Source organism: Protopterus annectens, chromosome 3.part0, assembly GCF_019279795.1.
Source record: "Protopterus annectens isolate FY-2018-M chromosome 3.part0, PAN1.0, whole genome shotgun sequence".
NCBI classification, from domain to species: Eukaryota; Metazoa; Chordata; order Ceratodontiformes; family Protopteridae; genus Protopterus; species Protopterus annectens.
In genome coordinates this window covers 1,197,008,134-1,197,033,928 of record NC_056731.1, presented here as the reverse complement: position 1 = coordinate 1,197,033,928, position 25,795 = coordinate 1,197,008,134, and the positions used below count along the sequence as shown (strand labels likewise).

Genomic DNA, 25,795 nt, shown 5'->3' with positions numbered 1-25,795 from the left:
AGGGTGCGCTTCCCGTGCGGTCCATGCTCCTAGACTCCTTATTAGGAGGATGGACGGACGTTGAAGCCTCTGCCACGTCCTGTTGTGTAGCAGATGCCACCACCATGGCATCTACAGCCACGCCTTTAGTGAGGAACTCCTTCTCGGGTGGGGCAGACAAAAATTTGTTAGGGCGAGAAGGGACTGGTTCCACGGTATCTGGATGTTCCCACGCCCTCCGACAAACTAAATCCAGGAGCTCGTCAAGGGCGGAGACACCCAGGAGGCGGAGGGCTGAGCCCCAAAGGCCTTGAGGAGCACTGACTCATCAGCAGAGGGGGGTTTGGATATCCAGCCGCCTCGTTGTTTGAGGATCTCTAAGATGTCTGCAAATGAGACATCATCCGAGGATGACTTGGGGCCCCTCCGCATCATCAAGATCAGTGTCCGATGTAATAGACTCGGGGGAGTCCACGTGCTTCCTCTTGCACGATCTCTTCCTTGGGGGTTCCTCTGAAGACAACTCTGAAGAACCCTCAGGAGGAGGGGAACCCCCAATGGGGGTAACCTCAGGCCCAGGGGCTCCGCTGCCTAAGGACAGGGGAACTGCCAAAGACCCAGTCTCCACGCCCAGGAAGGTGCGGTAAAGCAGGAGAGATGGCCGAAGAAGACTTGGCCAAGGCACTCCTCATAGCTCTGAAAGCCGGACCCCCAGAATCCTGGGAGTGTCCGGTCCCCAGAGCCATGATAGCAGACGGAAGTCCCGCAGCCGAAGCACCGAGGGGGAGGCTCGGAACCGACAGCATAGGTCCCGAAACATCACCCCCAGGTCCAGCCGAAGAAGTCCGTGTACCAAACTCGGACCCGAAGGCCGGGGTTGGAGTAAGGGTCGGAGCCGACCCTAAGACCTCCACCGGCTCCAACAGCACCTGCTCCGCCGGAGCAGCGGTCAGAGGAGGAATGGCAATGACATGGGCATGGGCCATCGGCTCCGAAGCCAACTGGGTCGGAGCGAAACAAATTTTGAAAGACTGGGGACTGGAACAGTCTTTGGAGCACCCTGTCTATGTCGAATCTGACATCCTCGATGACCTAGAGGATACTGAGCGGGTTCGAGATGGCCTCTCCAATGGCCCCAAGGGGCTAGGGGACCGGCTCGAGGCGACTCGATGACTATCGGCCGAAGGAATACCCACACTAGTTTCCATCGGTGCCGAGGAGGACTTCGGCGCCGAGGAGGAAGTGTCTGAGCGGACAACCTTTGTCGGCTCCGAGACCAGTGGAGCCGACGAAGGTGACCCGCCTCTCGATGCCCCAGCCATCAGCTCCGAAGCCAGAGGAGTCGAGACTGGTGGCATCGAGGCAGACCGTTCCGCCCTCGGCTCCGAAGTCCTTGGAGCCGAAGGAGAAACCTGCCTATGTCTTTTGGCGGTCGGATCCGACGGACTGGTCGGAGCCGACGCCCTTTTCTTTTTAGCGGGAGAAGGAGAGGATGCTAAAGCTTCTTCAAAGGAGGGTTTTACAAGACCTTTTAATATGAGCTTATTTTTCCTCTCTTGGAGGACCATCGAGGAAAAAACGTGACACACGCTGCAGGACTCCTGCAAATGCTTTGCACCCAAACAATAAACACAGAGAGAGTGGTCATCTGTGATCGACATTTTAAAGTTGCACTTGGTGCACTTTTTAAAGCCTGAAGGCCTAGGTACCTGAGACATTCCGGTGAATTAAAGCCCAAAACACAGTACAAACACTGTAATTAGAAAGAAAGAAATTCTCTCTTCTTTGACCTTCTTTATAAGAAAGAGAAACTATCCACAGTATAAAGGATCCGAGATCCCTAACAAAACAGAAGTCGCCTACAATCAAAAAGACCGGGAAAGGCCTTTACACACAAGAGGTACTCCTAGTCAACACTCACAACACAAGAATTTACTAAGTAAACTTCACCAAACTCACTCTAAACACAAGAATAGCTGTTAAAACAGCTTTTGTTGAAGAAAAATAGAATTCCTGACAGAAAAACTAGTGAAATTAATCACTACTTAGCTCAGCCAGCTCGAGACCACGTCTTCACTTGTTAGCGGCAAACGAGATCTGGGGGACTGGTAGTGGTGCATCCTGGGATATAGTAAGCTCAGCCAATAAGAGACTTCGCTCTTTGGCATAAGCGTGCCGAGTCGGAGCCGAGGGATCGGCTCCGAACCCATTAGTCAGAATGTAGGCGAGATAGGATCACATAACATCACCCAATCTTGTATTTGAAAATGAAATGCACATTCTAATTCAGATACAGTTAATTCAACAAGATAGTTCTGGTATTTTGAAGTACTTCCAAATAAATTATCTTCTTAAAAGCACTGTCACAGAAAAACATACATTTACCTAACTGAGCGCCACTGGAACACAAATGAATATTAAATTTACTATCAAAACAATTGCTATCATATCAAATGAAACATTAGGTTGCCTATATGAACAACTACAAGTAGCTATGTTTATCATTTCAGGGAAAGCACTGATAATAGTTATGGGAACAAAAAAAATATTTTAAACTCAGATGTTGACGTTCTCAGTAAGATAGCAAGCTGGGGTTTTATAATAATTTATGCATCTAATTGGCCACTGACAGAGTTCCAGCATTCCCAATGAGACAAAAACTGTGTTTCATATAGATATTATCAAGCCTTAATAAATTTATCAATGCAAATGAAAATGTATAAATTTCAAAATGTCATAAAACCGAAAGATTTGAGTGAAATAAATAATCCCTAAATAAATAATTAAATAAACAAACAAACCGTCATTCTACCATACTGAGTAAGCAAAATGATAAATAAAAAGAGAGCTACATAAAACAGGTTGTATATGTAACACAGCAGTTCACAGAAAAAAATCTAATTACGTGAAAATAGGTAATAGCTGCAATGACCTGTGCTATTGAAAACACAAGAGATTAACGCAGTAACACCACCTACATACAGTGATACCTGGACAGGCTATATAAAACTATTAGCAGTAAAACAAGCACACAAATTAGTCATTCATAAAATTATAATTCAGACAAAAACAAGCTATAAAACTTTGAAGGTTTCTGATCTCCTAAGAATAAATGTTAAACTGTCAAGTTACACCTGAGACTACTACAAACACCAGATCTATTAAATAATTAAAACAGTGTTATCTCTGCTCTTACTGAATTTTTCCAATAGCCACAGTTAGAGTTAGAGACTTCAACTGTCCATTGCTAAATGAAGGACTTAAGCTAGGGATAAACCCTGGAGTCACTGTACAACAAATAACAATCAGACGATGCAACACATTTACCTAAACTTGAGAAGAAATAATCAAGAAATACATCATATCTTCCTAAATATGAAAAATCAAGAAATACATCAGATCATATCTGCAAAAAGCTGCGGACACCATAGCACTCCCCATTTCTATCCTGATTAACAAATCCATTTCTGAGGTAACCATCCCGTCAATATGGAAAATGTCATATGTAATACCTCTCCATAAAGGAGGTAGTTCCATAAAGCTGTCTAACTTTAGACCTATAGCCATGCTGCCACGACTAGCTAAAATCATGGAAAAATGCATCCATAAACAACTTATGCACTATCTTACTCAAAACAAACTACTAGCTGACTCTCAGCATGGCTTTAGGCCATTCCACAGTACCACCACTGCTCTCCTATCTTTCTCTAATGTCATCAATCTTAATCGTAATAACAACAAACTATCCTCAGCACTCTTTCTAGATCTTTCAAAGGCCTTTGATATGGTCAATCATCAGCTACTGCTCAGTACCCTGGAATCCATCGGTTTAGACCATCATGCTATACCAGTGGTTTCAGTCCTACCTACTTGGTAGACAGCAGACTGTCATATGGCAGAATAAGCTGTCAACCCATCTGCCTATAACCCTAGGAGTCCCATAGGGCTCCATACTAGGCCCCCTTCTTTTCTCAATCTTTATTAAAGATCTTCACGCAACCATCCCAAAAGCAACTTGCATCCAATATGCTGATGACGCAACTTTGATATGTTCTGTCTCCTCTCCAATGCACCTACTGTCCCTAACCCAGAATATTTTCAACACTGTAGAAAACTGGCTAGCTAATCGCCGGTTGCTCCTAAATCCTAACAAAACCGAACTGCTGCTTTCCACCCTACCCACAGGTGCTCTCCTCCATTCTTCACCATTAAATCTAAGAATGACACCATTATCTCCCCAGATGACCAAACTAAGCTTCTAGATGCATTAACAGACAACAACCTTAAATTTGATACGCATGTTAACCATACTGTTAAGTCCATTAACAAAAAACTTGGCTCCCTGTACAAGCTCAATCCTTTCCTCACCCCTCTTGCTAGGGTGGCTATTGCGTGCTCCCATCTTCTCTCTACCCCTATATATACCTTCCATGTACTTACCAACCTGTCCAAAACCGATCTCAACAAATTATCCTGCTGTTACAACCACATAGCTAGATTTGCTACTGGTAAGGCATATTCATTCATTGTCAAAACCTAAAAGCTCTAGGATGGCTAGAATTTCCTACCCTTCTGCAGTTCAACCAGCTTATAGTAGCACACAAAGTCCTACACCAACCTGAAAACACCCCTGCCCTTAAAAACATTATCAGCCCCCATAGTGCCCTCAGGCCATTACACTCATCTAATAAACTTATGGTAAAAAAGTAATGTCTTTCGGCTTTTCCCAGTTAGGGGTCGCCACAGTGAAACTCTGGTCCGCTAATGATTGGCAGTGGATTTTTACAGTGCCGAGTTGCTGGCCCGACGCCCAACCTTCACAGAAGTTTCACCCATTCACGCATGTACCTACCTGCATGTCTTTAAATGTCACTTGACTGTGGACAGGACACGCAGACTCTACACAGAAGGCACTCCAGCCGAGAATCGAACGGGAGAACCTCTTGCTGTGAGGCAACAACACTAACCACTGCACCACCACGGCCGATCTAATAAACTAATGGTACTAACCCAAAAATCCAACAACTCTGCAGGAGATGCTCTGTTTGCCAACTCAATTGGTAAAACTTGGAATCTACTTCCTGCTAACCTTACCAAGGAAACTTCACTACCCCTATTTAAAAAAGGCCTCAAAAATTACTTTAAATCACACTGGCTCTGCCCTTGCTCAAAACCTGATTAGCACCGCCACTAAAATAAGTGTTCCTTCCTAATCTGCTTTTTAGCTATCTACCCATGCTAAATTACATATGCATGTCTGTACAATCATATTGGAAGATGTTATCTGTTTGTATCCTGTGCTTATATTTTTTTATATGTTTCCTGTGTTTAAAAACTTTGATATGTATTAACTGTCTCAGTTTTGTTTTATGTGGAGCTTTTCTCCACAGGCCTCTGCTGAAAATGGACATGTATCCAGTCGAACTATCCCAGTCAACAAATGTAAAATAAATAAATAAATACATCTGCCTAGAAATAAAATGGCCATGCAGGATTGCAGTAATAATTACTAAGGCCATGTCTTATCTTAAAAAGAGGTACCACTCCTTAGAAAGCCAAATAGTTAAGGGGTAGAATTCAGGAAAATATTTGCTGGAAACAAATTACCATGATTACCATGTCACTGGTTCATCCTGCTAAATGATTGCTCTATTTCCAGTCTTCATGTTAATGCAAAGAACTTGGTGAGGATTGTGCACCTAGATATTACAGTGTTGACAAATACAGTGTATGCAGCCACTCATGATACTGCTCCAGAAATGGCTTCCATACGCTCATTGCACTACATCTGCTACTGATATATAAGGGCCACCTGACTGCTACCTTCTTCAAAGGTCTTCAAAGAAGGTCTTTAATGGAACTAAATGCTCACTCCTACTCTCCAGATATTTGAGGGAAAATATTTTGCAATGGCTACCTTGCCTAGTTTTGCAGCTTATCCACAGGTAAAATATTTTTTCTACATGAATTATATCTTCTCTCTCTCTGATTCTAGAACACCTATATCAGGTGTACCCCTAAGGGCTCTGTGCTGTTCCTTATTCTCTTTACAGTGTTTGCTAATGACATCTCATTGGATATTCAGTGTTGGCAACCACACTCAATTCTACTAATTTGATTTTCTTAAAAGCAGTGAAACCAGAAACGTTGCTTTGCACCCTCAGTGACTTATAATGCCCCTGCATGTATCCTTGTATGATTGATTAAACTTTAATGTCTGTATATACATTTGGTTCAAGAAGTTATTTTTCTTCAACTACCATACAAATTAGCAATTCATAAGGTTATAATTCAGACAAAAACAAGCTACAAACTTGGAAGATTTCTGATCTCCTAAGGTTATATGTTAAACTGTCAAATTACACCTGAGATTAGATGCTCTCTACTGGCAGAAAATATTCCAATTCCAAATCCAGAATATGTCTCACTCAATCATTCAGAGTTCCTCACATAATACGTTTGCTACTAAAATGTATCCTAAATAAAGAAAATAATTTAATTTCACACCCATGCAAGGGAGCATCGTTCACTAGCTACAGAATGCTGTACACTTAACACAGATGGAGCCAAGTAATAATGGCAATTACTGTGTCCAGGTTTAGAAATGATTGACTCCTGGTTCATCTGGGTATGGATGCCTAAGGCAAATGTAGCAAGTAAAACAAATTTGGTTATAAAATTCTAAAAAACATTCTGCTGTGGTTTTTGAGATTTAGTGTTGTCCCCAAGGATGAAATATAATCCTTCCTAATAGCAGCACCACAGTACCTTGTTAGAAATGTACAGACTACAGGACAGGAGTGACAGCTTTGAATAACGCAAAAATAGAGGACACAGGATTCACTGTTTGCTACAAAGATATTTTTCTGTGGTTCAAAATGCAGTATTTTGAAGTAAAAACAGTGTACCAGATAAAGAAGAGCAACTACAGGCCATGAGAAAAGAAGTGGAGGCGGAAGAGAGATTACATTCTTAGCTGTATCAGGGGAATTCAGTTCTTGCTGAAAACCTAAAAGTCCTACACAAGTTTGGGCACAAAGCAAATCTACAGTTGTTTGGCCTACGAAAGTATATCTAAGGAAGAGATAGGATCTCCTTACTAGAACATTTCTTAATCAAACACTACAGACTACAGGAGTTGTCCTCTTAGTATGGGGAATGTGTACTGGGCTTTGGTTCAGAAACAACATGCCTGGAGAATAGCCCAAGACAGTTATAACTTTGCTAAATCCTAGCATTAAGAAGGAACACGTTGTCCACATTATCTGGTGGAAGAAGCATCTCTGGTAGGGCAGTTAAATGAAGGGATATGCAAACTGTGACTATTTTGTGGGAGCACTGAAGAAGAGACAGGGTGAGTCAAACAGCTGAAGCATGCACTGTAAAGACAGTAAGGAGGAGACACACACACACACTGTTGTAGCTTGCTAGCTAGAAAATGATGTTAGAAACAAGAATTTTAATATATGACAACGTGAAGGAAACCTGGAGCGACTCTCTGACCAAAGGTAAGCTATAAAAGGATGGAGGACTAGAAGACATGGATTCTGATGTGGCTAAATAGAAGAGCAACTAGTAAAGAGCATTGGGTCAAGATGTCCCTGGAAGAATGGAAGACACAGATAAGGATGAGTGTAAAGTATTGGAATAAAGACGCATTTAGAGAACTTTGGCTCAAATGAAGAATCAACCCATACAGCAAACGTGTTCAAATCACCTAGTTAAGTAGTTAGTGGCTGAAACATAAAGCAAACTTGGGCAGTTGGAGATGAGAGGTTTTTCTACCTGGTAACACTTGGAATGGGCACAGTATTTTATAATAGCGTGCATGTATAATGATCATGCTGAAAAGGTTAACCTTGTTCAAGCATTCAGAAGCAGTTTAGCAAAAATACAAATAGGCAAATAGAAGAAAAAGGGAAAGGTTTTTTTTTTTTATTAACTTGGGATTATGCTTCTTCTAAGTTTCAGAAATGAGGTAAAGTTTCTGAATATTTACAAGATTAAAAGGGACAGTACTGTACTATAATCTCTCAGTGTTACATAAACTGTGTACAAGATTCAATGTTTTTAATGCTAATTACATGGCAATTTCATATAAGAACTTTTTACAACTTATTTATGATAAAGAGCATATTCTAATATACAGCACCAGCTTTAGACGTGTACAATGTAACGATCCTGTTTTATGTTTTTTTTTTATTTTTTAACTGCATAGTTTTGTACTAATATACCTAAAGCATGTGTAGAACATAAGAGGCAACCAGTAATGTAGGGAGAAGAATGATTAAAACATACAGTTTGACAAATACTGGATTTGGGACAAGGAATAAGCTACAGGTATAATGGAAGCAAAATAATGGCAGCAGGTAAAGGAGGGCAGTGAAACTTTTTTTTTTTTTAATTATGCAGACGACAACTTTATTGAGCAATAACACATAGTACATCATCCAAACCATATAAGTACAATATTAAATTGCTCTCTGCCAACAAAGATGCACCAAGATTCATTTAAAGACCTACAGCAGTGATGGTGAACCTATGACACACGTGACAATGATGACACATGCCACGGTGTTTTGGGAGTTACCAAAGAGACTGCTTTTGCATTCGTTGCTCATGCAATGGGCACTGAATTATTTTGTGCCAGAAGCTTTTGACACACCAAACTCAAAAGTTTCAATATCACTGACCTATAGTAACGATCAGACATTGCAACTGTACACAATCAATTAACATAACAATGTCAATGTGCATTAATGTCCTTGGTCAGAAAGTTCCATTATACTGAAAAATTACAGCTATAACAAGCATTTGCATCTGAAGTAGCCATTTCTTTTCCAGCCTTTATAGTTCTGAGAGTTGTAAAGTAATGCCCAAAATCCAGACACTTTGATCCATTACCAATGTTATATTCTTCCTTAGGGCATAGCATGCTGTGGAATTAATTTTTATCCATAAACCCCACTCACAGGACCATAAGGTTTATATAATCAGCCTTTACCTTTGCATACCTCCAGCCTTTCCTATCACCTAGACTTCTATGTTTTAACTGCACTGGAGTAATCTGCCAAAAATGTAGCTTTCTAAAATGTGTGAAATAAACTGGATGGGTAGCAAACCAGAGAGAAGACAAGGTAGCTATAACCTTTTAGGCACATCTGTCAACTGTTCAGATTTTGGCCTCATATTTTTGGTCTGTTCATCATAAAAGTTCTGTTTTTCTGGCATATCACTGAGGATTGAAGTCACTAAATCATGACACATATTTGAGTTTCATACCTCATATCCTTCAGAAAATGCATGCTAACACAAATCTTGTCATTATAGCAATTTTCTAAATTTAAAAGAGCAATATTTAAAATTTGTCCCTATTTTGGCCCTTTGTCTCCCCATTATTTTAAGCTTTGTCCAGATTTCTTGCTCTAACAGGTTGACAGCTATGTTTACAATTCGACTAATCTATCTTTGAGCCCAGGAAAGATAACCATCTGGACCCATCCTTCTCAAAAATGGTTTGAATACAATCATCCAAATCTTGATTTACGGGGGCTAAAATATGCGGGTTTGGCTTGGTTGGTTATCAACTTTACTTACCCAGTTCAGTAGTGCCTCACCTTGCACTGCCCCTACTTAAGACTATATAACTATAAATACTGGCACCATTACAAAGCAGGGTTTTAACACTGTAATCTAATCTGGGCAAGTTGCTCAAATATACATCTCCATGAATCCAAATCTCACCACATTACTGATTGGCCATTCATACACATACTATTGGTTCTCCAAATAGAGTCCTGATGACTCAATATATTTTCCAATAACCCTTTCTAGATTACTGATGCCTTAATTTGATGCCAAAACCTCTTGGATCTCATACTTTCTGCCTCTCTTTGGTGGATAACTGATTGCGAAGCTGTGAGATTACATATATCTCAGAAAGGACCCATAAGGATTTGAGTTTAGTCAAAGTTGCAATGTAGTAAACTAGATCAGAATACAAGGTATACCTACAGTCCAGTAACTCAACTCCCCATACATCTTATGGGACATTACCTATTTTTCTTGCTTCTTGTTAACCTTGGATGGGTCTTATTCTAAACATATAATAAAATCAACTGTTGTAACGTTTATGTACAAAGGTGCTGGATCAGACTTAGAATATACCTGGAAAGAAAAAAGTTTCTAAAGGACAAACATCTTAATGTCTTTGATGTGGGATAAAAAGGCAGGTGCACCCACAACCCTCTGTACAGTCCTGATGAGGGATTTCATGTTGTGTTAATATCATGAAAGTGGCTATGAATTTGAATGCCCAAATACATTTTGTGAGGTAGCCCATGTAAACACACAAACACACACACACACACACACACACACCTGGGAAAGGCTGGCAGCTTATTCGCTTTGCCACCTCCACCCAGACTATAAGGTAGATTCACTGCCACCAGCCAGCCACATTAAGGCTCTTACCAGGGTACCCAATTACTCTTAGTAAAGTTACTACTTATACAAATGGTAGAGTTTCCAAGCCAAGCAGCAAGACTTTCAGGAATGTGGAGCCACAATGCCCCCTAAATAAATACAATTACTCTTGAAGGCTAAATATTTTCTAAAAGACCAGCCACAATGAAATGTATAGAATTATTTAATAATAAATAATAAAATAGGAAACATGAAAATAATGAATATCTATTTACAATAAACACCAAAGTTTCAAACACAGGAAAAATAAAAAACACAGATGGGAAGACTCAGATAGATACAGAAAAAAACAACTTTTAGCTAATCTCACTATATTTTCCTAACTGACTAAAAAATATGGTTTCCCTAGTTACTTCCTAAAGCAAGGCAAGATGAAGGTGAATGAGTGTCTTGTGTCAGTTCCAAGAACAGAGTGCTGAGTGCCACTGAGACATCTCTCACTAGTATGTAAATACAATTTAAAAGCTTGCTACAGAATGACATCACATCTGATCACCTGACTCCGTAGTTTCCACACTACTCCCCTCACTAAATATTGAGCCAATATTTGGCACAGATGTGTCACAATGCACACACAGAAGTTTAGTTAAAGCTGTAATACAGCATTTGAAAGGTACAAAACAATTCCAACACTTCTACCCTTCCTGTAGAAAAGCTTCTCATAGACATTGCATCTCTGACTGTATTCAGACCTGTGAGATAGAATTTTTATGGACTAAACCAAGTCTTTTAATTTCAGGCTATGTTTCTTAAGGTTACCTGGACAGAGCTTAACCTATTCCCTTCCAGTATTCTCTGTTAAAATGTATACATTTCAACAGTTACAACAATACAGCCTGACATATATGCATATTTATTTTCTGTCCAGAAGGACTTACTGCTGATACACTTTTAACACAAGCGGCTTTACAAATACATTTTTAACAAAAGTATCTGTACAAATCAGTTTGATATTGAAATCATATATAATTCTTTACAGAATTACAGCTAGCTATGCTAGCATATGGGAAATATGCCTTTTGAACTCATAAGTTATTAGCTCTGTAGCACGGTGTATGTCATCAGTTTGAAAATGTTTCATATGACTTTTTGCAATTAAATAGGCTAAAAAGAAAATGTGTACATTACAGTTGTATTTAAACTGGTCTGATGTACATGACGCAGACTTTAGTTACAAGTAGCTTGCTGGCATGCATTATTATTTTATCTGAAAGTACTGAAACATTTGTTTTGTAATCTAACACATGTTCTTAAATACAGCCCATATTATTAACCCAACAAAACACGATCAGGTGATGGAGGTGCCAAATATTCATATACACAATGGTATAAAGGCATTCAGGCTAGAGAAATAGTGAACCTTAGTACCTAAATGCCTAGTTATGTATTACTGTTTACCTTTTATGCCATTTTCATAATTCTTGTTGCTGACAGTACAATAGTATTTCATGACAATATTGCATTTTTTTTAGTCATCATCAAATATTCCTAATTTTGTTACTTTCTACAGTGTAAAACTTACAGTAAAACCTAATAAAATTCACACTGCTGCAGTGGCTATGCAGCTACTTTATATATAAATTCTACAATACATGAAATAATTTTAAAATATAACAACAGTTTATACAGTGTAAGTACATTCTTTTTGAAGATGTTATTAAACTTTTTTGTAATTATATGTCTTCTTCTTCTCTTATAGGGTGTAGCACTGATGGTAATATAAACATCTTTACATGAATCAATCAGTGAAGCATTCTCAATCAGTAAAGTAATAAAAGGGAAAAAAATAAACATATTCACCTGCAATAAGGGCATCTTTGGGCCATCGGCTAAACCAGTCCATGGTGCAACCCGAAATAAGTGCTGGGAATTTGAGAGCTCTATTCCGGAACTTTTCTCCTACTGGAGAGAAACAAAGCACTACATGAAGATTCTGACGAACCCTTGTCATAAAGTACTCATACAAGTTTTCATTGGTCGGTGGTCTCCGAGGGTGCTCCTTCTTCATGATGGGAACAAGATCACTAGTAATTTCATCAATTTCATCACGAGCAAAAAGATTGGAAACCTGGAATGATGTATTGAAAACAAAATGAGACTGAAAAGTACTGAAGTTTTCATGCAAACCAATCATTCTTCATATTTTACAAATAAGCAAAGTACATAATTCATCAAAATATTTATCTGACGGCATGTTTCATATATCTGGCTGCTCATGGTGTTATATCCTTATCTTTGCTACTATTGTTACATTTTTTACACATTTGTTTATAGTGCTTAGACATCCCAGTAAGGCCCATAACATCCATGGTTTAGTTCTATGTTGGCAAAGCTTCACTGGAACAAAAATGCAAGAAGAGGCTCTTCGAAATCAGTTCCAGGACTCAAGTATATAATTGTTATGTAAAGCTCACTTCCTTTAAGACATACTTCCAGGTGGACAGATTTCTTCTTCTGACAGAAACAAAAGGCTACACACTTTCTATTAAGACACAATGAGAGCTTTATTCAGACTTTGCCTTTCTTAAGTAAACAAAGCTTCATTAATACATCAGCTTTTTCATGGGTGACAGCTGAAAAGGGAAGCTGACATATTGCTAAGTACAGCATGCAACAGAAGGTTGTTGGGATCAAATCTATATTCACCATATGAACCAGTATCTAATTTAAGTTTATTTCCACTCCCAAATTCCTCTGGAAGCTTTTTTCTGTACTATATACAAGAACAAGAATGCCCAACTTGTACAACCATAGCATTTTTTTTCTGTAGATACAACACACAATTGTAACTTGATTCAGTTTATATTTTTGATTCTTGTTTGTATAAAACCTTTTTGAAGGAAACAGATCTAGCAAAATATGATTCACATTTGGTTGTACTATATGCAAGAAAAAGAATGCACTATTTTTTTTAAACAGTAACATTTTTCTGCAATATCACTTCTGATTCCTGGCCTTGGAAAACCCTTTCTGTGGAAAATCCACAATTCACAGTCTTTGTCAGTACCACAACAGAAATAACAGCTAAGATGTAATCTAGTGGGGATATCCTCCCCAGTACAGCTGAAAACAACAGCAACTGCCAAGCCACTACTGCAGTGAAAAAGCATTGTCTTTATTACCAATTAAGAAGATGATATCCAAGCTGTCAGTTGTTCTGTTAGAGAAGGTTCAGGCATGTAGCCACTATATCTCAATGGAATGGGAGTGATGGAGGATTCTCGTGACACTAATATCATTCAGAGGAGTCCAGAGGTGTGGTGCTAACACTGTGAATGATGGTGCTGGAGATATTGTGGGGAAGTAGTGGTAATGTAATTGCTCCTGTTCACAGAAAACCATACGTCATTTCTCTCGTTGTGATAGAAGAAAAGAAAAGAAATTATTGAACCTGACAGTGGCTTAGTGACATAAAATCCTGACTATGGCCTAGGTGATCTGACAGCAGCTCAAGTACTTGATGGCACAGTCAGGAAGGATGGGTCTGCATTTGGGGGAGAAATGGAGATGGTGGTTCTCACCTGGCTCACACCACTGCTCAAATTACAAAGTTTCAGCTGTAGAGTGAAGGTTTGTCATGATGCAGGGTGCCAATGCAATTTGGTGCTAGCTCTTCACTTATCTGGAGGTATACACTTGTTCCAACAAAGGGGCACATGCAGTCCTTACAGAGATAGAAGTACTCACTTCACAACCAGAGGAGTCACTACTTTGTTAATAAAAATGGCAAGAGCAAAAAACACAATCTTTGTTGTCTGAATGACAGCCTTGTCATCCAGATGCTGAAATGTCTAAATGAGTGGAGGCTAGATAGCCAGCAGGCAAAGGGGCAAAACAATAAAAAAAGAAAATGAAGTATTTAACATATGGCAGAATAAGTGCTCAGTCACTTTCACCTTGTTCCCAAGCACTACACCTTGAATCCTCCTAAGGCTATTCTCACAGTGTGTGTGTGTGTGTGTGTGTGTGTGTGTGTGTGTGTGTGTGTGTGTGTGTGTGTGTGTGTGTGTGTGTGTGTGTTGGGGATTGACACCCAGAAATAAATCACAATTTCACAGAGGCAATGAGGGAATGGAAGTATACAGGAAATGGAAAGAATACATGTGTTTATTTTGGATATAAAACAGTAAAAACAATTGCAACTTCTGCTGAGTATTATCGGTGTACAGCATACTTGATCACTATTTGGATACTCTTAAAGGAACAGCAAGTTGATGTTAATAGCAACATTTGTTTGACAAAATATTAGCTAACTGATGCCATCTGCTTATTTTCATTTGTTTGTTTGTTTTTTATTAAGCAGATAATACTCCCTGAGAATGCAATAGCCCCCCATCATGGAAGACACAGGAACACAAAGAACTTCATATCATCTGCTCAAGGTATGAATAAACAGGTTCCCTTCACATGGTCGGCATTTCAGAATGACCATATGATCGACATTTGAAATGTCGGTCATGCAAAACCAGCACCTCCGTACAGTGCAGAATTGATATACTTAAATTCCGATGGGTGTGGGGGCGGAGCCTCCCGGGGGGTGCAGGTGGGCATAGCCCCCCTGCTAGCAGCATGAAGGTAAGTTTTTCTGTGTTTTTTATTTTTTTATTCTATGGTTGACATTTCGAATGTCAATCGTATGGTCTCGGCCATTTGAATGTCGACATTCTGAAATGTCGAACATATGAAGTAGATCCGAATAAACACAAAATTATGTCTATTTGCTCAGTGCTACAGCAGCACATTTTAGACTGTTCCGTCCACTTTGGAAACATGTAAATACAAAAGCAGCACAGACACTATCCTATGGAGCTGCAGTGACAAAAACTGTCTGTAAACAAGCCAGACAATCAGATAGAGTCAGAGTAAAAGAAAAAAGAAGTTATGTACTCACCATAACATTCCATGTGAGTTGTTCATCTCGCTTTCATTCTTACAGATGGGTTTGGAGCTGAGTTGGCCTACTACAAAGCTCGAGATCTTCAGACAGCTCGAGGCCAAGTACCTATCCCATGATGCACCTGGAGTTACCTCAGATCTTGTTTGCTGCATATAATAATAATACCATATGTCATTCTATCACTCTTAGGAGAAAGCTATAGAAGGAGTGAGCAACCAGGAAGAATCTAGTATCACAGTTCTCGAAAAACCCTGGAGGGGGTAGGAGGGTGGGTAGTAAGAATGAAGGCAAGACGAACAACTCACATGGAATATTATGGTGAGTACATAACTTATTTATGTGAAGTTGTTCTATCTCACCATTCATTCTTACAGATGGGTAGCGTCCCAGGCACCATCTTTCTCGGGTGGCTCATGGGAGTGTTTTTCAGGACAGCAGACCCAAAGAAGGCCCTGTCCCTGGAGGCCTTGTCAACTCTGTAATGAGTGATAAAGGTATGAGGTCTTGACCAAGTGGCTGCTGCACAAATGTTGTCTATAGGAAGCCTAACAGAAAAAGCAAAAGATGTGGACACTGCTCTGGTAGAATGAGCCTTAATTTTGTGTTGTAAGGGCATATTAACAGCTGAATAAGCAAATGTGATACAATCAGATAACCACTTAGACAGAGTTGTTTTTGCCACTGGCATACCTTTTCTGGAATCTGAAAAGGAAACGAAAAGCTATTCTGATTTTCTGAAATCTTTTGTTCTAGCCAAGTAAAATCTGAGTTGTCTATGAACATCAAGCTTGTGCAGCATATACTCTAAGTTGTTGCTGTGTTTGGGAAAGACCACTGGCAAATCTATAATCTGGTTCAGATTAGTTTCAGTACAAACTTTGGGCAAGAATGAAGGATTTGTTCATTGGGGGACTCTGTCAGCATGGAAAATTAAATAAGGAGGCTTTATGGATAAGGCCTGAAGCACTGACACTCTACGGGCAGAAGTGATGGCTACTAAAAAGATAGTCTTCCATGATAAAAATTTCAATTGCAAGAGGAAGCTGGTTCAAAAGGTGGGAGAATAATGCATGAAAGCATAAAATTTAGATTCCAAGGGGTATAAGTGGTCCGAGATGAAAAGTCCCTTTGAGAAAGGCTTTGGATAGTTTGTGTGACATTATGTTCAATCCTTCAAAGCCAAGGTGAAAATTAGAGAGAGCAGCAAGTTGAACCTGAACTGTTGCTGCTGCAGCCCCTTTATTGAAAAGCATAATCAAGAACTCTAATATGGAGGTAATAGGGGCTTGGTAGGGATCGATGTTATTTTGAGAGGCCCATATAGAAAATCTGTTCCATTTGCTAAGATATAGCTTCCTAGTAGAGGATTTATGAGATCAGAATCTGCTGCATTTCATTAGAGTGGTTATGGAACCTGGCTATGTTGGGAATTGGAGCAGCCAAGCTGTCAATTTCAGGGACTGAAGACAGGGATGAAGATCCCCCGACGAATGTGTCAGAAGATCTGGAACTGGGTCCAGAATCCAAGGGTCTTCCAATTGATGAAGTCAAAGGAAGGGGAACCAAATATGATGAGGCCAATGAGGGGCTATTAGTATGATGGTCCTTCCCAGGGCTTTTGCTTTCTGTAATACTTTTGGTATCAAGGAAATTGGTGGGAAAGCATAGTGGAGATCCGGAGGCCAATCGTGTACGAGTGTGTCCCTTGGGGTTTCTCCTGGAGGGGGAATCAGAGCAAAGTATCTTCTGCATTTCATGTTCATGTGGTTGGCAAAAAGGTTGCATCAAAGCTGGCCTCACCTGCAGAAAATTATGTCTGCTATTTCTTTCTTGAGGGACCACTCATGAGGCAACAAAATTGCTCTTCTCAGTTTGTCTACTATCATGTTGGATTTCCCTGGGATGTGCATTGATAACAGAAAGTGCTGGGTGGATGTAGCCCACTGCCATACTCTTAGGGCAAAGGGGGTAGGACCTGGTTCCTCCTTGTTTGGTCAAGTACCAGACCACTGATATGTTGTCTGTCTGAATCACAATAGTTCTCAGAGAAGGAGAATCCTGGAGGTACTGCAACGCTAAAAGTACCACTCTCATCTTCAGGACATTGATATGCAGATGTTTCTCCTGTTTGGTCCATGTGCCTTGGGTTGTTCTTCCCTGAAAATGCCCCCCCTACCAGGGAAGTATCTGTGGTCACTGTGGCCGCTGGTGGGGGCAGAACAAAAGGACGACCTATTGTTACATGAAGAGAGGTCAACCACCACTGAAGATCCTTTTTGCATGTGTTTGTAATCATTATGAGATGAGACGTTGGAAGCTCTTAGTAAGACCATCGAGTGAATAACAGCCACTGCAGAATCCGCATGTGCATGCGACCCAATGGTATTGCTAATATTGCAGCTGCCATCATGCCTAACTGTTTTAGTACTTCTGATGCTGGAGCCTTGTCTTTGGATATAATATTGCAAACCTGCTGATGGAGTAGTAAGACTCTTTCTGCTAGAAATCTCAAAGTGGTGGTGGTGGTGTCCAATTCTGCTCTGATAAAAATGATATTTTGCAATGGCAACAAGGCAGATTTTTCTGAATTTATTGTAATACCCAGATGACTGCAGAGAGAAAGAGTGGTGTCCCTGGCTTGTATATGCTGATGACTGGTTGTGGCGGTGAGGAGCCAATTGTCTAGGTACAGAAACACTTGTAATCCTAAATGCCTCAGGTGAGCCGTAACCACTGCCATACATTTGGTGAACACTCTGGGGGCTGTAGTGAGACCAAAGGGCAGGGCTCGAAACTGGTAATAATTGGCTCCCAGCCGGAAGCACAAATGATCCCTGGATGGTCTGGCCATTTTTTATATGGTAGTACACATCCTGGAGATCTATCAAGCACATTCAATTGTCTTTCTCTAAGAAGGGAAGTATCGACTGAATCGTGACCTTCCGGAACTTCTCTTTCTTGACAGATCTGTTTAGTCTGCTGAGGTCCCAAATAGGTCTCCAGTCCCCTGTCCTTTTTGGAACTAAAAAGAATCTTGAGTAAGTTCCAGATCCTATCTGGTCTGCTGGGACTGGTTGGATGACTCTTTTTCTTAGAAACGTTTGGACCTCTACTGTTGCCCGTTCCCTGTAACTGGGTGGAATGTCCGGGATTTTTGATGTCAATGGAGGGGGTGGAAAGGAATGAAATATCCTCTGGAAATGATACTGTGTACCCAGTTGACATTTGTTATTTTGAGCCAGGCATCTGGATACAAAGATAAGTGACCCCTGACTGCCTCCAGAGTAGAACAGTCAGGCCTCCTTTCAGGAGTGCTGGTAGGGCTTCCCAAAGAACTGATCTCTGTCACCCTGGTTTTGCGGACCCCCTCTGCCATGAGGGCGGCGTCTTCCATTATTGCGCCCTCCTCAGCCCCTGGTGGGGGGGTTCACCACATGTGTCCTGAAAGGCTCCTTGGGCTTTTCGGAACCACATCTTTCCTCCCCTTTGACCCTTGGGGTAGGGTCTGGTAGGGGTGGAAAAATGGACTCCGATGGCAGAGTCTTTCCTTCCTGTTCACACCTGGTCAAAGTTTCCTTAAATTGTGCCCGAAAAGGGATGAGCCATCAAAAGGAGTGTTGACAAAGGATGACTTAAAGGGCTCCGCAAAGGAACACAAGCACATCCAGGAGTGTCTCCTAAGAGCAATTCCTGTACCCACGTCCCTACTCACTCTATCAGATGCATATGAAATGAGGCGCATAGACGAGTTCACTATGGAATTGAGGGCAGCAAGCTGGGATGCAACTTTATCTGAAGCTCCTGCAGCTACTGTACCCTGAAGAGCATCTCCAAGCTCTTTTAGGACATCTCTTTGCAGTCTCATAAAATGAGTGAGATAGTTCAATGAACGCAGTGCAAAAGTCGCTGAACTGTACGTGTGCTTCCTGTATCTATCCATGATCCAAGAATCTCTGTTAGGAGGAAGGATAGATGAAGAAGTTTCCGAAATCTCCTTTTTGGTGGCTGCCACCACCACCATGGCATCAATTAACACTCCCTTGGTAAGAAAGGACTTTTCCTGGGGGGGCAGAAATAAATTTATTAGGCCTCCTGGGGACAGGCTCCATGGTGTCCGGAGACTCCCACGCCCTTCATGAGACCAGCTTCATAAGCTCATCAAAGGGCGGAGACACCCAAGAGGTGGAGGGAGAACCGACTCATCTTCAGTAGGGTTGGTGGACTTCCAGCCACCCCTCTGCCTAAGGATTGCTAATATCTCAGCAAATGAGATATCCTCAGAGGGAGACCGTGGGGACCCTTCTGATTCATCCAAGTCGGTATCAGATGTGAGAGACTCCTGTGGGAAGTCTAAATGCTTCCTCTAACAGATTCTTCCTGGGAACCTCATCGGTGGGAACTTCTGGTGAAGTCTCGGAAGAGCAGGGGACACCCAATGGGGCTTCCTGAGGCTCTGGGTCTCTACGCTTAGAAAGGATCTGTGAAGCAGAAGTGGACACAGGCACTTTTGGGGAGGAGGTAGCCAGATGTGAAGTCGTAGATGTCTTAGGAGACATAACTCTCCCCACGGCTTTGAAGGCACCACTGCTCTGATGAGAAGAAACTGATGGATCTGAGGAAACTGTCGACCCCCCCCCCCGGCACCGGGACAGTGGGCTTCGAACCAGAGGTAGGAGCTGAGCTCATCTGAGCCTAAGCCCTGAGAGGCAAAGTTGGAACTGACAAGTCAGTCCGACTATCCTCGCCGGACCCGACTGGAGAGTGTCGGCTCCTAGACTCCTCGATTGGCACCGAGGATGTCCGAGTAAATGGGACCGAAGACACTGGAACAGGCATTGGCTCCGAAGGCTCAAAGATCATCAAGTCCAACTCCTCCGGCTCTGAAGGACCAGTATGGCTCGGAGGAGGAAAAGAAGTAGATGGCAAAACAGTTTTCGGTTCAGAAACTATTTGGGTTGGAGCCAATAAAAATTTAGCAAACGCCGGTGCCTGTAACAACTTCTGCACCACACAATCCACATCCAAATCGGAAAGGCTTACTGAGGACTGAGATGAATGGATGGATGGAGGTACTGATTGCAGGAGTGGCGATTTAGGCACTTTGGATACCAGTTCCAGGACTGGGGACCGGCTCCGAAAAGAGAAGATGCTCGGTTCCAAGGGCTGGGGAGCCGATGTCAATGGTTTCTTTAATTTTTTTAACTTCCGAAGAAGTAGAAGCCTTGGAAGACTTTGAAGATTTACTAGACCTGTCCTGGTCACTCAAAGCTTCCTGAAATGATTGTTTAACTAGTCTTCTATCAAATAGCTTTCTCTTTCTCTCTTGAAGGACCCTAGAAGAGAAGGAATGACAAATAGAGCAACTTTCCTGAAGGTGCAATGCTCCCAAACAGTATACACAGTTGACATGGCTATCTGTAACAGACATTTTCTGTCCACATTTTGGACAATTTTTGAAACCTGACTTAGGATGTTTATCCCTATCCTGGTCAGCCATAATGAACAACACAGTATCAAGTATAAAACTACTACAATATAATAAAGACACACACAAAGTATTTAAATAAGCACTGACAAAAACTATGGGCTAAATATGCTGTGACAAAGTGTCACTCTAAACACATACACACACTTTAACTAGATATCTAAGCACTTCTAAATATCAAAAACTATGACACAAATGTCACTTATCAAAGGCACACAAGAACTATATAGCTACACTAAGTATAAAGGCCTTTAGAAAAAAACGAAGGATAAAAGCGATATCTAAATATGAAAAGGCACACCAAGGAATACACACTATAAATATTTAAATGCTATAGAAGCTAAAGCTAAAAGCTAAGAAGTAGAAATAACAAAGTTATTAGAAAAATGTTTATAATAAAATTTTACTGGCCCGAGCTCTGCTGAGGAACCTCTGATCTATTGCAGCGGCAAACTAGATCTGAGGTAACTCCAGGTGCATCATGGGATAGGTACTTGGCCTTGAGCTGTCTGAAGACCTCGAGCTTTGTAGTAGGCTGACTCAGAGCCGAAGATCGGCTCCAAACCCATCTGTAAGAATGAACGGCGATATAGAACAACTTCACATCACTGCTTTGTATGCAGATAAGCAAACTAACACCAGTTTAAAGAAGGAAAGCATCTAAAGTGCCATTCTAGTTCTGGGAATCCTATAAAAGAAACAGTAGCATTATATTCAGAACAGAGGGAATCACACTCTCATACACATACACATACATATACACACAGACACACACACACACACACACACACACACACACACACACACACACACACTTTCTTTTTTTTTTCATTTTTACTGGTGCATCACTGCTTAGCTGGCTACAAGAAATGGGTTACAAAGGAAAATGGTCCTGATGCCAAAGTATATGTAGAAGTTCATAAGATATATTTCCTTTATTATCACTGTATTACGTAAATTCCACTTGTGTAAATGCACTCAAACTAGAAGCAAATGTCAATAATAATACTGCTGGAGGAATTCACAACACGAATGGGAATTAGCTGAAGGCAGGCATCAATCACCCCAGCTTGATCTTTTTCAGCAGCTATATACCCCTAGCTGAACAAAGATGCAGTATTGACCTGCAGGTGTTTGTGGAACCATAGCAATATTTTTTAAACACCTTTACTAAATTATCATTTAAGACACAGACAGACAGACATTAACAGTAAAGAAAAAAAAATAAAATTTTTCCATTTAAATGCAACATAAATCACATATATTTTATTTGCTACTAACATCAGTCCAACATTATAACAATTGCTGAATTCCTGTCTTCCCTTAAACCTTACTCCTCCTCCTCCTGAACATTATTATACCTGTATTGTTCCCACAATTTTCATTTAGTTTTATGTAATTTGCTTCTTCCCTTTTCTTAAGATTCCTCTTCCAGTTCTTTTATCTCCATTATAATATTCAATACTGCAAGTACAGTTGGTGTAAACTTTGATTTCCATTTTCTAGCAATTGCTTTTTTGTCAGCCAACAGAATTAACTTAATAAGGCCTTATTATGTCTAGGCAATTCAGATCCTGTATCCCAGCTTAAAAGCACAATTTCCTTAATTACAGCCAGTTGCTCACTCAATATTTCTGATAGAGTGCTCCAGAGGGAATGTTTAAAATCCACCTACTCATTACACTCCCAAAACATATGTTCACAGTTACCTCTTTCTTCTCTGTCGCACGTCCAGCATTTGCTATCTACCTGAGAATTTTTTTTGAAGTCTCCTGAAAACATGTGAAAGTGTCTCAAAATGTTCCACAACACTGAGATATCCTTTTTCTGGATTTATCAGGTGCAAAATAATATCATCTGCAAATAAAGCCAACTGTTCTTTATTGCCATGCCAATTATAGCCTTGTATTTCTAAGTCCCTTATTTTCTTTGCCAGTGCCTCTAAATGTGAAGCAAATAACAAAGAGGGTGGGGAGAGTGGCTTAAGGGTGGGGAGAGTGGCTTAATGGCTAAGGTGTTTGCCTCACAAACACAAGGTGCAGGGTTTGAGTCTTACAAGGGATAATTGGCTAGGCTTAAAATGGCTCGCAAGGGCAGTTAGCTTAGTACGAACCTATGAACCTATGAACCTATGAAAGAGGACATCCCTGCCTCTCTTCAAACACAGCTTATTTGAGAGGAACCCTCCCACTTTAATTCTTGCCTAAAATCCTTCATATATCCTTCTAATTAACCTTATTATTGCAATGGGGAAAGCAAATGCTTCCAATGTCGTGCTCATAAAATCTTAGCTTACTCTGTCAAATGGTTTCTCTGCTTCAAGACCCACCAACATCAGAGGTATTTTCTTACATCCTGCTTCCCCTCTGGATCATCACTGTTCTATTAATTTTGTCAACTGTTTGCATCCCCTCCACAAAACCACAGTGATCCATGTCTACCAATTTTGGCAATACATTTGCCATTCTTTTAGCTAGTATGGACAAAAACACTTTATAATCATGGTTTAAATTTGAAATGGGTCTATATATAAAGCTGTAAATGAATGGTCTTTGCAATCTTTAGGTAACAGCCACCACAGCTTTCTTCCAATATGTTGGTGTTTTCCCTCCTTTTAAAATACTGTTAAACAAAATATTCCAGATGTTTATCACCTTCTTCCCTCCTAATTTGCAAACTTCCACAGGAATGCCATTCATTTCTGCAGAATTTCTTAAAGGCTGATTATACACCACTGCTTTTATCTCATCACGTCCTCTCTTAACTGTTAGTTGTTGCACCTCATCTACCTCAAACCTTGGCATAATTAAACCTTACATATATACTTCCATTTGTACTCTTTCTTGATTTCTACATTTCTCTGCTTTATACAAATTTCCACAGAATTTTCACAATATCTCTAAAACCTCTTTAGGATCTTTGGTTATTTTTCTTGTTATAGTTTCCCTAAGTTTAGCGACAACCCTTCAACATTTTGCTGTCTAACTTGTTGTACATGTTTTTGTGTATGGAGTTATCAAAAAATAGTTGCTTAACTGCAATCTTTCTGAACTCATGGATATTATCCAAATGCTTGACTTATTTTCTATTTAGCACTCTGCATTTTCTCCTCCTGTTGTTCTGTGAGATTCCCCTCATTCTGCACTACTTTAACCCTTGTCAGAGGCTGTAAGTAATTTCTATTACTTTTTAACCACATCTCTCTCTCTTTTATTTCGACCTCCATTTTCATTTTATCCCAGTCACTAGCTTTAACATCTGAAGATATTTCTATCTTCCCTTATAACTCTCAAATAATTTCCACTACCCATTCCTTAAATTGCTTTTTTTTAAACACGTAATTAGGAAAGCACTAGTGTCTTATTTTTACTTCATTACCCTTCATTTTTATCTTAGTTTTTATTGGTGCATGATCAGAAATAGTTATTGAATGTGTGTTAACACTTTCAATCAAACTCACATGTTCCTCTGAAATATAATTTCTATGTACTTTAGCCCAATTATTGTACCTTATGGAATAATATGTAAATTCTGTCCAAGTTACTTCTAATGAATTCACATTTTCCACACCAAATACTTTCACAGATTTCTTCAGAAATCTACCTTCTTTTGTTATACTGACCCTTCTAGGTTCCCCTGATACATCCTCACTACTGCAAATCAAATTCCAGTCCCCACCTATAAATAATATCCCCTGCTGAAAGCTGATTATGTCTCCCAAAATTTTCTTAAGCTCCATAATAGCAGTTTTTAGTAGAATATTACTACATTCCATTGTGATCCTCCTCCCTTGCCAACAGTCCCCTACAAACATAAAAGTACCATTTTTTGTCTTTTTTCCCTCTAATCTATTATTATTGGAGCTCCTCTAGCAATTAGTATATTTACTCCCCTTTTCCTCTGTCCCTGCTATTCTGCTGAAAATGCATTCTAAAATCCTCTCTTTGTCAAATTTAGATGCTCATTTCTTTCCAAATGTGTCTCCTGCAGCACTGCAATTTGCACTTTGCATTTCTTAACAAAATTCAATACTCTTTCCTTTTTATGTATACCTGTAAGGCCATTCACATTCCAGGGTAATACATACACCTTAGCCATCATGATAAAAAGTTTTTGTTCCCACCTATTATACATGTCCGTTTTTCTGAATGTGTATGTCCAGCTTTTGTGTTATATGCATATACTATTGTTTGGCAGGCTGATCTTTTGTACAGTTGTTTCTTGTCAATTTGAACCTATGACACATTTTGCAAGACTTTTTATTTTAATGAAAACCCTCAAACATAAAACTACACACAGAACACTCCCATCCCATATTAACTTGGAACAAACACAAAAATGCTATATACATCTTCAAAACATGACATTTAACCCTCCAGAAGAGAACAATTGCCCCAAATTGATGGCTGCACCTACAGGTATTATCTAACCTAAAACTAAGATTACCCATGTAAAAACATATGTTACAGCCTATACTCCCACTTACACTGATTGATGTATGTTCTTTTTATCTCTCTTTCCCTCCCAGAGATGAAAAACAGCTTGTATGCTTTCAGAGAACATTAACTTTTAGACCTAAGAAAAAGTGCACTGGCTATCTTTAAATAAAACTAAATTGTACACTGTCCTATTAACTACATTAAACTATTAAGGCTGCTGGGGGGTTGTTGCCTCTTATTCACTTCCTATAACTTCAGATTTAATTTTTTCTTTGGACTGCTTGTCATTGTACCTTTAAATGTTGCAGTTTCCTCAGCAAAAAATACTCAGAATGTTCACCTTGCACCTGGAGACAGCTTGTTGCCATGGAAATGCAGTCACTCAAAAAGGAAAGCGCACCTGCCCTCAGCTGCAGATATCAGAACTCCATTGAACATTTCCCAGTGCAAAATAAGCCAATATCTTTGCAGTTGTAAGAAACTTAGTATTTTCATGGATTTCATCATTTT

At 40.1% G+C, this 25,795-nt stretch overlaps 1 protein-coding gene across 1 annotated transcript in view; it reads right to left on the bottom strand.

Moving 5' to 3' along the window:
• Nucleotides 1-25,795, bottom strand: part of DNAH5 (dynein axonemal heavy chain 5) — a 1,226,896-nt gene that overhangs the window by 722,298 nt on the left and 478,803 nt on the right. Inside the window, exon 17 of the mRNA XM_044065791.1 lies at nucleotides 12,265-12,532. Coding sequence (XP_043921726.1) covers nucleotides 12,265-12,532 — 268 coding nt within the window. The remainder of the gene's footprint in view (nucleotides 1-12,264; nucleotides 12,533-25,795) is intronic.